The following is a 17,500-nucleotide window of genomic DNA, read 5'->3' as shown; positions in this document are numbered from 1 at the left end:
GAGAGAGAGAGAGAGAGATAGCATATATGATATCATTCTTTAATTGTTATTTTTGTCTTCTTACAACTTATAATTAAAAAAAAAGACTTGATTATCTAGTTCCATTGGGCAAGAGTAACTAAAATAACTTTATTATTAATTGCCCATTTTAGATTCCGCGTGATTAATAAGATTAATCTCATTTCAATTTTAAAATCTATTGAAATGGTCACCACAGTAGAGATGTGCATATTTGCAGGCCTGATATAAAAAGTACGCTTAATTTGGCAATGTTGTTTTTTACATTGGTTTGAGAGTATTTTCATTACAACAAGTTTATAACAATTTGGGTTATCAGACCTGCATATCAGCGCAACAATTGGATTCAATTCAGTCTGATGTCACGTCGCCCAGCAACTGCGGCCATCGTGGCTCTAAACAAAGAAAATCGGTACTTTTTATTCTTCATGCTGGCTAGAACTTTTCATATGTCTTGTAATCAGAATGTGTAAAAGTCAAAACATGATCAGATTTATAATGTTTTTTTCCCCCTCTGGATACGCTTTTATGCTCCCGGAGAAATATTTCATAAGGGCATCCGCCATTGTTCCGATAGTTTAAAGCCAGTTACTAAGTTACCATGCGTCATTACGGGGGAAGTGACGTTACGACTGTTAAAGCGTATTGTGGGATTTATTTAGCATTGTTGTAATATTTTACGTTGGTTTGAGAGTATTTCAGTTACAACGATGAGCTCATAACAATTTGGGTTATCAAACCTGTATATCAGCACACGTTGGTCATCTCCTTTTTTGATTTAGAGAATAGAACGAGAAAGTTCTTACACATAAAAAAAATCTAATGTTGATAAGAAAAACTTTTATTTGATTTATCGATCGATAAATATCAACAATTCTCATTTCCAAGACTTACTATAACCATTCAACTGCCGAACTTTAGAAACACACGTACATATTTGTGTCAGTGTATGACATGATCAGTCGGAAGGTGAAAATTTTGGATGACCACTCGCTTTCGGATTGGAAGGTTCTGGGTTCGAGACTCGCTCGGCGCATAGTTGAGTCGTTGGAAAAAAGCTCTTTACTCACATTCTCTCACTGTACTCATGTGTAAAATGAGTACCTTGTCGTTAACAGCGTTGTCTCTGTCCGAAAAATTGTAATACCGCCTAACAGGCGTCATGTCACGTCCTACATGTTAAGTGTTGCTGTTAGCCAGGGACCCCTTGTAAAGCGCTTTGAGCACATTTAGTGGATATTGCGCTATATAAAAAATCATTTTAAAAACCCTTGTCATCCTGATTACTGTAAACAGAGGATCTAAGGTTCCATCCCCAGTTGAGGACAGTGGATATTGCTTCTTACAGGGACACAAACTAAAAGATCACATTTCTGGTCTTTAAGATCAACTTAAAAACACCTTTTGGAATTTAGTTCATCCCTATTTAATATCCGATAGCTCAGTTGGTAGAGCACTCGTTTCACACGCAAAGGGACCGATATAGATCCCAGGTGCATTCGAGATTTTTTCTGACCCTCCTGTCCACCCAGCAATGAATGGGTAGCTGAATCTGTTAGATTTAACGGAAAGTACTTTGCAATAGACTAGCGTCCTATCCAAAGGATAGCAAGCAATTGCTATTTTCCGTTTCACGCTATAGAAACCGGGATAAATTCCGTCTCCATGCACCCAATGGCCCCGAAGGACTACTATTTAATACCGTTTTGAGATGATTAGACATATATTTCACTGCATATCTCTATATCTCCCATTCGCAACTCACCAGCATTGACATTATGCAACTGTTGTTATGTGTTCGTTAAATGCTCACAACATCCGCCAGCCGCATACATCGTACCAACATACAAAATTATGTGTAACCTTGAATGTCCAAAGTATAGATTGATATATATTTTAGTGAGAACTAATAGTTATAATGGATGTGTAAATACAATGACAAAGAGCTTCGTGACGTCAATTTCGTTCCTTCTATTTTTATTGTGGCTTAAAGCAATAAATAGAGAGGCCATTTCGATAAATTTTGCCTTGCTGTTATCGATTCCGTGTTAGATAACACGGAACTACGTTTTTATGACGACTGTTTTATCTCTCCAGATATTTCTAACCAATTTATCATCGAGGATGTTGGTTGTAATTAGACAGGAAACGTTTATTGTCAGCGCGGATTGATACATATTAACCTACTTTGACCCGCCTTCTCATTTTAGCGTTCATTTGAGGACATGTATTGAAATAGTCCTCAGGTCAATGACGCATGAATTAATCCCAGTCTGTAGCGTTAATAATAAATAATAAATGACATAACGCAAGCCAAATTTCCAATGGAAAATTTATCTTTAGCGTCTATCCTCTCTAAGTGATGACTAGATTAACCCAGGCATCAGCCGTAGTCAGCGTTGCAAAACGGGCTAGGACGAAATGATTTGCTCAAGGCTACACAACACAGGGGAAAAGAATCCGGTACTTTCTGGGTAGGAATCAAAGAGCATACTTTTGTGTCAACTGCTCTCCCTGTAAACGGATTTTATCAAATACATTTGCATGCTCTAGGTAGGTTAATTGGTACGAGATTAGACTTTCTGTTAAATCTGCTTTAGACCCAGCTGGATCATTCATTGCCTGATGGAAAGGGAGAAGGAGAGTGGGTTAAAATAAGTTCAGACTGATATCACGAGAAATTTAGGTTACTCCCATTTCAATATACATGACAAGGGAGTCAACACCAGGGCTGCCAGAAACCAGAGTTTCTTCGTGGCCAATTTTGACTTCAAAAGTGACCAAATAGACCCTCACATGCCCGAACATACTAACACTCTGACCACTTTGAAAAGCCCATCTGTTTTGACAAACGTTCGATTCGACTAAGATTTTAAAAATATTTGTATTAGATAAAAGAATAGAAAAGACATGGTTATCTTTGTGACCAGTTTTGGCCAAATTGTCCACCCTCGTTGCCATGTTTGATTTAACCAGGCTACGTGTTGGCTTGGGACCCCTTATAAAGCGATTGGAGCATATTTGGTGGATATTACGCTAAATAAAACCTCAAGTCTTTATTTCTAAAGCAGCAAGAACACGCCCTCTCTCTTCTTTTTTTTCCATTTACGCCAACAATACCGCCTTACTCCGATAAAAACACATTAAACATTTTTTTTGGCTAGAAAACTTCAAATATCGATCGATTTAAATGATGTTAATCATGTCAAAAGCTTTCAAAACTGGAACTTCTGGAAGACTGTCTTAAAATCTCAGGTTTGAGAGTTTATAATATAATGATGATCATGTTAATCGATGGATGTTTAGTTTGAAGGTCGAGTTTTCTGGCCATTTTTTTTTATAAAATGTTTTTTCGTTTTTTTCAGAGTGCGGGAGATTAATCGTTAATACTCATGTCCAATCAATATCATATGTATCAGATATGAAGCTCTTTATACATTTTTGCACTAATCCCCTTTGTCATGCGCGGATTTGATTGACACAGCTGTGTACAGTGGTTTTTAAATGAAGAAGAGCAGATTCCAACCAGGATTATTTCTGCATCAAATCACGTGAGTCTATATGCTAGAAAGATATAGGGGTACATGAATGTACAGCGTGACATGGCTGCAATCTTTTAAATCAGCTAAGAACGACGTCCTTTCACTCGATTTAACTTCCATTTGGTTGTATTGTGTCTCATATGTTGGGTTGTCACGAGGATTAAGCGCATCGGAGATTTGTTGTATTTGGAATTTGGCGGTATACCAAAGCATAATAATAATAATAATAATAATAATAATAATAATAATAATAATAATAATAATAATAATAATAATAATAATTATTATTATTAATTATTATCATTATTATCATTATTATTATTATTATTATTATTATTATTATTATTATTATTATTATTATTATTATTATTATTATTATTATTATTATTATTATTATTTCACTATTATTGTTATCATTATTATAATAGTTATTATCATTGTTATTTATTTATCATTCAAATCTACAGGCCAAATCTGATTACATGTTAAACATTATCACGACTCAAAAAAATAACAATAAATGAAAATACAATTTCAGTTTAGGTTTACTAATCCTCTTATAGCTGTCAGCTCTCTGTCAGCCCTTCAATAACGGTGACCCGGAAAGGGGAGGGTGAGTGTCAGGCCCTTACACTGCTTGATACGGATCAAACCACCTTTCCAATGAGAGAACAATACTTGTTACTAAGTGAAATAAATAAATGTCATTACGACCTAGATTATCGAGACTTCTTCCAAGAACAGATTAAATCGCTGATACCTTTTATACTTTTAGTCATCGAACCTCCAGATTCAATAGAGCAGTAAAGTTAGGTGCCCCAAACGTAAACAAAGGTCGAGAAGCACGTGGCAAACCACATGTTCCTGTCTTGACAGCTCACGTTCCAATGTAAATAATAGAAAAAAATAACCTTTAAAATTTGGCTCTTAGGTGGCAAAAGAAACACATATTCATAAATACTCGATCATGCATCAAATAATGTCTAGATATGGATATTTTATGGAACAAAAGGTAAAATTTTCTAAAATTTATCAAAAGTTACAGTCTATCTATTTTTAGACCAGAGCAAATTATTGCGCTGGTGTGAACAAAACGAGAATTATTCGGAGCCTGATTTTCATAATAATTTAGCCTTATATTATTATTTCTGCAACTGTTAGATTTTATGTAAACATATTTTCAATACTGAAAGTGTATTGCCTACAACTCAAACTACAAAATTGGGAGACCTATATTGTGCGTAAATTATTCCGGTCCCTAACGGAAATCACTAGCAACTTGTTATTGTTTACGTTTGGGGCACCTAACTTTACTGCTCTATAAGGAAAATTCTTATGTACGGATAAAGCGAATCACGATGATGCCCGAGAATATTACAGTCAATTATTTTTCGGGACGGTAACTCTACTTAAATATTAAAATTACATTTATTGATTTTGTTTACATTAACCCATTTTGTCAAAAAATCGAATTTTTAACGACACGACTTTTACTAAAAATTTGCATCCTAGAAAAATGTGATCCGTAAATTATTATCTAGCTTCTTAAGCAATGCAAGCGCGATTCCAATACTGCTTAATGCGGAATTGGTCCAATTCAAGACACTGTGAATTTTGTAACAAACAGTTTCTGTGAAAATCATTTTATCCCTCATTTCACCTCCTTGTGGGAATCAAAAGTGTTGAATACCATTCCTAGACTCTTTCCATCCCCTCTGCATTTCTTTGCTCAATCTCTACCTCTCGTTATTTTCTTGTACTTCTTCTTCTTCTTCTTCGTCTTCTTCTTCTTCTTCTTCTTCTTCTTCTTCTTCTTCTTCTTCTTCTTCTTCTTCTTCTTCTTCTTCTTCTTCTTCTTCTTCTTCTTCTTCTTCTTCTTCTTCTTCTTCTTCTTCTTCTTCTTCTTCTTCTTCTTCTTCTTCTTCTTCTTCTTCTTCTTCTTCTTCATCATCTTCATCATCATCATCATCATCATCATCATCATCATCATCATCATCATCATCATCATCATCTTCTTCTTCTTCTTCTTCTTCTTCTTCTTCTTCCGCCCTTGGTGCTGAGTTTTAAATATGTAATACAAAAAATTACTTAAGTTCAAACTTAATTAAATTTCATAATTTCTATATATTCAAGGACGTCTTACACAGACTATTCCAAAGCTAGTTGGTATCCGCATCGTCCAACTCTACGGTACTCTGGAAAAACTCATATTAAAAAAAATTGGCCATAAAACTGGTCCTTCAAATATCGATTGATTTAAATGACCCTCATCTTGGCAAAAACTCTCAAACCTCGGACTTCGCGAAGTCCCAGGTTTGAGAGTTTTTGCCAAGATGAGGGTCATTTAAATCGATCGATATTTGAAGGACGAGTTTTCTGGCCAAAATTTTAAATATGGGTTTTTTCCAGAGTAAGGCAGAATTCTGGTTTCTGGGATAGTATGACCCCTATCAATCTTTGGTAATTAATCATGCATGGAACATGCAAATCCATCCAGGCAGGATTCCATACCATTAACGCCTCTCCTCCCCCCATTAGCTCCTCCCCACTTAACATTCACCTCTACCCCCATCCCCCTTTCTCACCCCTATACAACATCTCAATTTGCTCGACATGCCACTATAAAACTCCAGTGCTCTGAGAAAAAAAAAACAAAAGCAACAACACGTTAAAGAAATTTTGGCCGGAAAACTCGCCCTTCAAATATTGATCGATTAAAATGACTTTCACCTTGTCAAAAACTTTTAAAACTGGGACTTCATTGATGTCCCATGTTTGAGAGTTTTTGACAAGATGAGAGTCATTTTAATCGATTGATATTTGAATGACGAGTTTTGTGGCCAAAATTTCACAAGATGTTTTTTAAAGAGTAAGGCAGCGATTTACTTGAGAATACTCCCAGATCTTTCTTTCCCAATTCCGCTAACGATAGGATCAGGTCGATCAAACTAGTGAAATAGACTTTGTTGCGATAAGCCATTCCCAAGGCTATACTCTACAAGGGTACTGCTACTACTACTACTACTACTACTACTACTACTACTACTACTACTACTACTCCTACTACTACTACTACTACTACTACTACTACTACTACTACTACTACTACTACTACTACTACTACTACTCCTACTATTACTACTGCTACTACTACTACTACTACTACTACTACTACTACTACTACTACTACTACTACTACCACTACTACTACTACTACTACTACTACTACTACTACTACTACTACTACTACTACTACTACTATTGCTACTACTACGACTACTATTACAATCGGTTTTTAACATTATTTCATCATTATAATTTATTGTGTGGTTCAGTGATCAGCTGTACGTTGTGCCGTCTTGTCACAAAAGTCAAGCAATTATAAGCGTTATTAGTAGCCGGATAGGTGACAGTGATTGTGGGAAAATTCTGGTGCCAACTTTGTGATTGTGTCCTTGTGTTAGGCACATTACACTATTTACATCACTCGACACCTTTGTGGGTGAGTGCCAGGCTACAGGCAGTGAAGAAGAAGAAGAAGAAGAAGAAGAAGAAGAAGAAGAGGAAGAAGAAGAAGAAGAAGAAGAAGAAGAAGAAGAAGAAGAAGAAGAAGAAGAAGAAGAAGAAGAAGAAGAAGAAGAAGAAGAAGAAGAAGAAGAAAAAGAAGAAGGTGATGGTAATGGTGGTGGTGGAGAAGGAGGGACGGAGAATTGGAGGAAGAGTACGAGGACGACGAGCCGGGGGAGAGGGAGAGAAGGAGAAGGACGATGAGGAGAAGAAGAAGAAGGAGGAGGAGGAGGGTGATATATACAGAGAAAATGTCCCCAATTCTACGTAGCAACCAACACAAGTTAATGTAAATTAAATATAAATTATTAATGTTAATGTTAACACGTAACAACGTGTAAAGAGCACGTGAATGATAACGAAATGTCACATAATAATATTCTGTGGACAACATGACAGTCAAAGCCGACACAATTTGTGCCGTACTTTGTAAACAAAAAAACGGTTAAAATATTTTTTGGCCAGTAAACTTGTCCTTCCAATAGCTATCCATTAAAATCGATGACCCTCGTCTCGTGCGGCTATGTGGTCTTGTGGTATGACACTCGCTTTCGGATTGGAAGGTCCTGGGTTCGAGGCTCTCTCGGCGCATAGTTGATTCCTTGGAAAAGGCTCTTTACCACATTCCCTCACCGTATACAGGTGTAAAATGAGTACCTGACCGTTAACAGTGTAGTCTCTATCCGAAAAAGATTGTAATATCGCCTAACAGGCGTCATGTCTCGTCCTCCATATTAAGTGTTGCTGTTGGCCAGTGACCCCTTGTAAACCGCTTTGTGACCCCTTGTAAACCGCTATGATCACGTTTAGTGGATATTGCTCTATATAAAAAAAAAGATCAATTTAAAATCCGCCCAAACCTGGACTTCCTTTAACGGTGTTATCATGGAGTGATATTGACGATGAACATTGAATTTATAGTCAAAAACATGGAAACATCGATTTTCTCATACGGGAAATTTGTCTTTAGGGTCAATCCCAAGGAAAGAATGGAATAACACAAGCGTCTGCCACAGCGCAGCGCCGTAAACTAATCTAGGGCGAGGTGATTTGTTAAAGGCCACACGGCGCAGCGAGTATTCGAACTCGGTACCTGTCGGGTAAGAAGCAAAGACCTTACTGCTGAGCCACTCTGACCCCCATTAATTTTTTTTATGTTGTATTGAGTTCAAGAAATATATACCCCTCCTGCTAAAGCAATATTGTGTCGGTATGGATTAGGTTTTGGAAATTGAATTTATAGCCATAAATATGAACCCTGTTTAATTTCACTTCATCATGATGGAGAAAAAATATTATCTCTTGCAGTGTAAAAGACTGGAATTTCGTATATCTCATCAACTTGTCTCTGAAGTCATTTTTCGGAGTTCTATCCATCTCGAATAATTACCGGTTTTAGACGATAGATTTTAGACGATTCTCAATATAGTTTTATATTGTGTATTAAGCCAACTTAAGTAAATAAATAAATAAAAATAAAATAAGATTTCCTTTATTCATCATAGGGGAAATTTGTCTCTGTGGTCTATTCCAAGGGAAGACTTGAATAACCCAGGCTTCAGCCGCAGTGCAGCGCCTCAAATTGAGCTAGGGCGAGGTGACTTGCTCAAGGCCACACAGCGCAGCGGCAAGTGATCGATCTCGGTACCTTTTGGGTCCGAAGCAAAGACCGTACCGCTGAGCCACGCTGCCTCATTTTTGACCAATTTTGCGTCTAATTGTGCGGCTATGTGGTCTAGTGGTATCACACTCGCCTTCGGATCGGAAGGTCCTAGATTCGAGTCCGCTCTGCATAGTTGAGTTCTTTTAAAAAAGCTCTTTACTCACAATCTCTCAAGCGTAAAATAAGTACCTAGCTGTTAACAGCGTTTGTTTCTGTCAGAAAAAAAAAATTGTAATATCGCCTAAAAGGCGTCACGCCTCGTCCTATATGTCAAATGTTGGTGTTGGCTAGGTCCCCTTATAAAGCGTTTGGAGCACGTTAAGTTGATAATTTTCTATATTATAGCTCAAATTTTTTTTTTGTTTTTTTTTTTTTTAAATTCATTTTTTACATCATTTTCATCCGTCATTAGACCATTTTGCCTCAATGGGTCAAAATAATTTGTTTTTTTTTATGTTTTGCAAATTTAGTTTTTATTTATCACGTTTAAAACACAAAAATGAGCATTTATATAGCGCAATATCTATTAAATATGATCAAGGCACATTACAAGGGGTCCTAACAAACAGCAACACATCACATGTAGGACGATACGACTTGACGCTTGTTAGGCGATATTATTTTTCTGACAGAGACAACGTTGTTAACAGAAAGGTACTCGTTTTACACCTGAGTGCGGTCAGAAAATGTGCGTAAAGAACCTTTTGCAAAGACTAAACTATGTGCCGCTCAGAGCAGGACTCGAACACAGGACCTTTCAATCCGATGGCGAGTGTCATACCATAAGACCACGTAATCTCACTACAACATAATTTTAACATTTTTAAACAATATAATTTTAGATAAACGTTTTATTCTATTTTCCCTCTTTTACAGGTTTAAGGAAGTGATGAAGACAGACTATGTTATAAGATAAAGAAGTGAACAAGTGTGTATGAAAGGTGGCAGACAAAGCAAGAAAGAAAAATACAAGAAAAAAAAACCCATCCCAAAAATCAGTCGACCTCGACTGGGGATCGAACCTCAGACATTCTGATTACCTTAATTTCTTAATTTGATATGTATGTTATACCGTCGTAGTTGGGATATTCAAGCCAGTTGATATTGTAATGGGAGAGTATGCATTTACACAACAATGAAATCAAGTCCTGTGTCAGTGTGTTCGCTGGTGGCCTTGACCAGTCTCCTCTGGTATTCAGTTGAAGGTGAGTACAAACACTCTTAACCAGTTAACTGCCGTACTCTGGAAAAAATATGCATTTACAATTTTGGCCCCAAAACTCGTCCTTCAAATATCGATAGATTTAAATGACCTTCTCATCTTGGCTAAAACTCTCAAACCTGAGACTTCGGGAAAAGATCATTGCAATATCGATAATATTGCATCATTCTTCCCATTAAAGTAGATATTATATTTAACTCTACTTTTATATTTCGGTATATTTGTCCAATTTTTAGCATCTATTTCATGCCTGTATATTACCAGATTTAGCAGATGGCTCACAAACAACGTGCGCATGCTCTGCATGTCTGATAATCGAACTCAATAATGGCCCTGATTTAATATCAATTTACTTGACAATATTTTGCGTTGGTTTGAGAGTATTTCCATTACAAGAAAAAGCCCATAATAATAATTTGGTTTATCAGACCTACAAATAAGCACACGTCGGTCACACTTATTATACTAAAACAATAAAAGTAGATTGCCCAAATAATACCAACCCCCCCCCCCTCCCCCCCCCCCCAAAAAAAAAAAAACCAAAAAAAAACACCACACAACTAAAGTATATTGTATTGTAATTAGGACACCGCTGTTTATGTCCCAGTCTTTGTGTGTTGAGAATGTTTTGTTCATTATGTTTGCAATGCTCAGATCCAGGGAGAGGGTACCTCATTTCAGCAATTCAGCGGGAATTTCATCTTCGCCTGGGGATCTCTTATTGTTTAGGCACTTTATGCTATTTCTAACTTCAGTTGTTGTGATGCGGTTGTTTAGGTCTCTAGGGTTTCCTGAGAAGGGCGATATTTGTGAGACTTGTTTGTGAAATTTCTGCTTGAAGTGGTCAGTTACAATGTCAAGGATATCGTTGGGATTTGTTGTCTGTTTGCCAAATTTATCCTGTAGTTTTGGGTTCTTGAATGGTTTTCGGTTCAGAGATTTCGTCGCTTTGAACATAGACGATGCGTTATTTTTGGACTTTTCTATGTCTTCCACTTTTTTGTCTAATTCCTCGTTTCTGTGTTTTATTATAAGTGATCGAATTGAATGCAGTATTTTGTTTCGTTCCGTTTTCAGGTAAACAACCTGCGCCCAATAACATTACTGAATACCATAAGAAAAACACTGTCAACTATTGTCCTCAACAGAATTAGACCGAAAATAGAAAAAATATCTATCACATAGCCAAAGCGGGTTTCGCCAAGACCGAAGCACATCGGACGTTGTATGGACACATAAATGGTTGGCAGCAAAGGCACTCAAAGAAAAAATATCCATAACAATAACCGGAATCGATATGTCCGCAGTCTTTGATACGATCGACAGAGGAAAACTTTTGGAGATATTAACAGACATAGTAGACGAAGACGAGCTCCGAATAATCTGATTTCCCCTCAGCAACACAAAGATACAACCAAGGATATACGGGGCCACAAAACAGACGCAGTTCGAAAGTAACATCGGGACCCCCCAAGGAGATAGTCTGAGCCCGATTCTGTTCACAATATACTTAGAACACGCTCTGAAAGAAGTTCGAAAAGTCATTCCAAAACCAACGACTCATATTGAGAATGCAATCCCTAGAGAAATCGCCTATGCAGATGATGTCGATTTTATTGGATCAACACCAGCAAATATAGACATCATACAAAATACCCTCATGAAATATAACCTCCAAGTCAATGCCAATAAAACCGAATTTACAACAATATCGAGGAACAAAGAGGAATGGAAAAGAACAAAGAAAGTCGGCTCACTAATTGGAGACACCGAGGATGTACAAAGAAGAAAACAGCTATCAAACGCCGCACTCAGTAAACTCACCAATGTATGGATTAGAGGTGACAAAATAAAGAGACAAACCAAACTGAAACTGTACCGTGCTCTTGTAAAACCGGTACTTCTGTATAACTGCGGCACTTGGGCGTTGACAAAATCCAAAGAAGAACATCTGGATGCCTTCCATCGCACACAGCTAAGAAGGGTACTGGACATCAAATACCCAAAAAAGATCTCAAATGAATCACTCTATAAGATCACAAAAGAAAGACCAATCTCCCTTGACATTTTACAACAACGATGGCAACTTTTCGGTCACATACTACGCAGGGACAAAAACATACCAGCTAACCAAGCCATGTCGGGATACTTCCAAAAACACGGGAACCTTTTCAGAGAAAGACCGATCACAACACTCCCTGTGATCCTAAACAAAAACCTCACAACACTTGGACAAAGCATTAGTCTCATAACGGCAGGGGACCTTGAAAATCTGAGAACCCTAGCAGAGGACCGGCAATATTGGAGACACCTCACACAGGAAATACTGGAAACAGCCAAGGCGACCCGATCTTTCGGTCGAGACGCGAAAGGCATCTAAGTCAAGTCAAGTATATTGTCTTCAGAACTTTGAGTAGTAGGTGGCTATCAAAGGAAACGTGTTCTTACTTGTAGTCCTGGCTCTAAGTTGTAACAAGGAGTAACAATGATCTACATAATAAGTGAATCAACATGAACCAGACGGTGCTAGAATTAGTCTAACAGTTTCTTTCTTCTCACATGCTTTTACAACCACTCCCAACTCCCAACACCCTTTCTTTTCCAAGACCTCCCGAGACTCTACACCTCAGTCAGAATAAATGTTTGCTCTAGCTATTTCAACATCAAACCGGAAATGTCAAGGCGGCAATGACGTCGGCACATGGTTTGTCGAAAATAAAAAAAAACCCCAAAAAACAAAAAAGGAATATGAATGAACAATATTTTTTTTCTTAAAAAAAAGATCTTGTATGTTATTCAATTCTCCCATGCTAAAATCTGACGTGCATGTTTTAGCAGGACTGATAATCGAACGGAATTATGGTCTTGATTCGACAGTGTTGTAAAAGACAATATTTTATGTTGGTTTGAGAGTATGCCTGTCAGAGCAATGAGTCCATAACAATTTGAGTAATTAGACCTGCAAATAAGTATACGTCGCTATCAGCTATTTCAATAAAGTTTTGATGGTTTGACTTTAAATGTCTATGTGTGATCCAAGTTATTTCAATGCATGGATCTTTCAGCTGGCCGTGAATATGATGGTCTCATATTGTTAGTTGAATACCGAAATCCACCGAAATCTACTGAAATCCATCGAAATCTACTGAAATCCACTCATGGACCAGCCTATGGGAGGTGGGCACCAGTAGGGAGTGAACCCGGGAGTATGGGAGGTGGATACACTTGGGGAGTGAATCTTGGACTGTGGGAGATGGATACCAGTGGGGATTGAACCCGGGACTAAGGGAGGTTGACAAGAGACATCCCGAGGCTACCCGAGGTAGATACCATTGGGAAGTGAACCTGGGACTATGGGAGGTGGACACAATTATTGGGGAGTGAATCCAGGACTATGGGATATCAGTGGGAAATGAACATGGCAATATGGGAGGTTTTGAATTTAAAGTGAAATAATGGTTAGAATTAAATAATAGATTTGAGACTTAAGCAGTGTGATAAAATGCATTCCTTCTTTACAACGGAGGCTTGTTAACCAAGTAAATGCCGTACTTTGGAAAGGCACGTATCTAACAATTTCGTCAAAAAACTCATCCTTCAAATATCGATCGATTTAAATGACCCCTCATTCGGCAACAACTCTCAACCTGTTATCTATGAAAGACCTCGCAAGGTACCAGGTTTGGGAGTTTTTGCCACGATGAGGCTCATTTAAATCGATCAATATTTGAAGGACGAGTTTTCTGGCCAAATTTTTAAATATATTATCCCAGAGTGCGACAGTTAACTTGCTGATCCAAATAAAAATTCATAATTGAGGCACTAGAGTCCTTTTTTAAACATTTGATTCAGCACGACATAATAATAATAATAATAATAATAATAATAATAATAATAATAATAATAATAATAATAATAATAATAATAATAATAATAATAATAATTTGTAGTCCGCCAAACATCCCTTCATCTGGAAGGCCCTGGGCGCATAACAAAAAAATCAACCCTATACAGTACAGGAACAATGCAATAATACACAAAATTAAAAGAAAGTCTATCGGAATATATGTGTAACATTGAACGTTTAGAGTCTGATTGATATATTGTAGTGAGAACTTATCACTACCAGGCTGTCTAAAAATAATAACACGATACCGGGTTCAGACGGTGGGTCAGAATTTGTGACGTCAAGAAGGGATTGATCTATTAGTCGGATGATCTGGATTACAGTCTCGTTTTCAGTATCTCATTGATTTTTAAAACCTGAGAACAAAACTTGATCAGTACTGATTCCTTTGGGACGCTTGGGTTGGAAAGTCTTTCCATGCAATAGGGACCAAAAGTGTGAGGTAAAAAAAAAACTGGTTCCTATTTTATTGGAGTGTAAAACCACTCTTCCAGAGGACTGAATACTTACCTTGTGTAAATGATCTTCTGAGCTCGTTTTCATGAACGCGGACTAGCGCTTAGTCTAGGACTATCTCTGACTTTAGTCAAGGACTTGAAAAATAATCGGATTTCATGTCAGCTGACTAAGCAGGTCCCAGACTAGAATCACGGCACCTTCGGAATAAGTTTTAGTCATTTGCTTATGCAGGACTTCAAGCTCAGTTTGAGACTAGTTACTTACATCATAGCGTCGACAAGATAGCAGCTATTTTTAGATTGAGAGAGCTTCGAGACGGAAGGAAAATACGTCGGTTACGAATGGCAAAGGTAAAAAAGTGTCTTGTTCCTATTGACACTAGAGTAGATTCAGGCTTACCGGACACACAAGCCTTATCTGTGGTCGTCTCAGAGAATGGAAGACTGCTGGCCAGAAATAAGACCAATGCTGTATAGTGATGTCGTAACATGTAACGCTCAAGTGGCCGGTTTCAGGTGAACAAGCCGATTTTGCACCCTAAGCAGTCTTTTCCATGTTCTCGACGCAAAATGTTATTCGTGACATTTTGGTACTACCGGACACTTATGGAACGTTAAGGTCCAACCGGACACCCAACTTGGGCAAACCGGACACCCTTCACGGATGTTGAAAAACGCTGTTTCCTTTTGTTTTTTTAATAGTTTTCAATTCAAAAACAGTTACAACAGATCCATAGGCTCAGTTTGTAAAATATCTGCCGGGTCATTGGTCAATTTAGGGTTCGATTCCAGCATTCCAAGGACTTTGAAGGACTCTTTCCATAAATTGGCAGAATGTTTCCTTCCCCCAAAACGACTGCCATATATTTTCATAAATAGCTAGACTAGATCTAGACGTACAGATAGATAAATAAACACGTTTATGTTCATTTTCAACAGAGAAAGACAAAAAATTTATTCAAAACAATTAATAGGGTACATAATCATAACGCAACATGTCACTTGCACAATGTACAAACAAACGTGAAAACACTGATCTCCTCCTCACTCATCCCCAGTATCTTCTCTCTCTCTCTCTGCCAGTACATCCTCTGTGGTATCACCTCCCACACTTGCACCAAATCCATCCATCCAGGCTCCTATCACTTCCACAAAAATCACATAAACGTTCATCTTTGTCATTCACACCACATAACTCATTCATATCCATCTCAACGTCCGACCTGTCATCATACACAACCATCGTATCATCATCCTCTGCACTAGACTCCACTCTTTCTTCCACTCTCCTCTTCTTGCCCTTCCCCTTCCGAGCACCGTCACTTGGGTTTTGTTATCGGAGCCGACTTGATAGGGGTGCTTGGAAGAAATGTCTGCAATGATGACTGAACCTCCCAGGTAGAAAGGGAAGCCAGTCTCGTCGCAATTGAAGACGTTGCTGGGGGGGGGGGGAACCTTGGTAATGTCGATGCCATTTGACATTAGCGATGTCCGCATGGTGTGGAACCACCCACGTATCTTTCCTTCTGATACCTGGGCGCGTTGTTCCCCAAGGGACATCGCTTTTCTCCCCCGCACCTCCCCCTTGTGTCTCTCCATGAATGCTTTGTACCAGTAATATCCTGGCTTGTTGTTTTTGAAAGGGGTCTCTCTGCCTTCAGCATTCATTATTCTTTGCACCTCCAGGCACAGCTGCTCCCTGTCCTTCCCTTCACCTGCCCTGGCACAGGCCACCATCCATTTGACAAGTTTTTTCTCCTCCTCTGTGGCCAACACTGTATGAGATACCCTATGGACGGGGTATTTTCTGGCCATCTTGTCCATCAGGGTTGATTTCGGGACAGAGTAGGTCGCAGCGGCCTGGCGGAATGAAAGATTTTTGGTGCGGATGGCATCAAGTGCAGCATCCACACTCTTGTCAGTGTACTTTGATCGCGGCATCTTGGTGCCTGTAACAATGTGAAAAAATTAACTTTATTTAGATATTTGAACTTCATTTTCATAGACTGGCTAGTCTAATAATGTAAATTTTCCTTTACAATGGTGAACATAATATAATTTTAGGGATGCCTTCCGAAAGCTCCTACATCCCCAGTATTTTTTATAATGTTCTAGTAGGGGGTTTGAGAGGGGGAAAAGTTTTATTTTTAAAGTCTCCCCCCCCCAAACCCCCTACCAGAACATTATAAAAAAAGTTTCCCCCCTCCCAAAACATTATAATACTGGGGATGTAGGTGTAGACGCTTTCGGAAGGCCTCCCTAATTTTATAATAATAATAATAATCATGATAAACATAGGCCGGTCAACAGAAATACAAGGAAAGCATTGCAACAAATAATATTATAGACGTCTAGAATAATAATAAACAACTTAATCAACCCGTCCGGTTTCACCTGAATCGTTTAAAATTTCTTTGGTCAAACCGGACACCCCCCCCCCCCCCCCCACTGGAGCTAAAATGAAAACCGGACATCGTCAGACGATCTAACCACAATCAAACGATCCTAAAATAGCATGTAGTGCAGTGGTTGAGCAGAAAATCCTTAATAAAAACGTATAAATAGCTTAAATAGCAACTTCCTTGCACACCTTGCAACCCATAACAAAGAACGGGATACTTACGTTTTGTGAGAAATATCTCGATGAAAACACGATTCTTTGACTTCTCCTTGATTGCACTCATTGAAACGGCAGGAAAAATGTCACAAGAGACATGTGCTTAGTTACAAGAAATATGCACCGGGGAAAAAACAAAACAAAAGGAAATTAGACATCGAGTCGGGTAGCGTCCGGTTTGACCCGTGTCCGGTTTGACCTGAATCTACTCTAGATTAAAAAAAAAAAAAAAAAAAAAAAAAAAAAAAAAAAAAACTATAAAAATAAATGCAGATCGTCGAAAGTACACATTTTTTGTGAGAGTGAACGGAGATCGAAATCGAAGAGTTTGCGTCAAAGAAAAAAAAAAATAATTAGGAAGCCTATAGTGGAGACAAAAGTTATTCTGATGGCATTGTAACTGACTGAAATCATGTGATTCATCAGAACACACTTCCTCTTTTTTTTGGTTCAATTTGAGTTTTAATGAAACTTTCATTGGCCTAAATATAGAATTGACAGTTGAC

The 17,500-nt window shown here is 38.0% G+C and overlaps 1 protein-coding gene across 2 annotated transcripts in view; it reads left to right on the top strand.

Annotated features, from left to right (window-relative positions):
• The window catches only part of LOC144965729 (neuronal acetylcholine receptor subunit alpha-10-like), a 99,746-nt gene that overhangs the window by 10,994 nt on the left and 71,252 nt on the right, over positions 1–17,500 (top strand). For both annotated transcript variants that reach the window (XM_078901368.1, XM_078901369.1), the window contains exon 2: positions 9,667–9,995. In XM_078901368.1, coding sequence (XP_078757494.1) covers positions 9,926–9,995 — 70 coding nt within the window. In that variant the 5' untranslated portion in view covers positions 9,667–9,925. The remainder of the gene's footprint in view (positions 1–9,666; positions 9,996–17,500) is intronic.

This window comes from Berghia stephanieae, chromosome 2 (assembly GCF_034508935.2).
Source record: "Berghia stephanieae isolate SIO BIC M18660-M18661 chromosome 2, UCSD_Bste_1.3, whole genome shotgun sequence".
In the NCBI taxonomy this organism is placed as follows: Eukaryota; Metazoa; Mollusca; class Gastropoda; order Nudibranchia; family Aeolidiidae; genus Berghia; species Berghia stephanieae.
The sequence above is the reverse complement of the archived record's forward strand: the minus strand, read 5'-3'. Positions and strand labels throughout refer to the sequence as shown.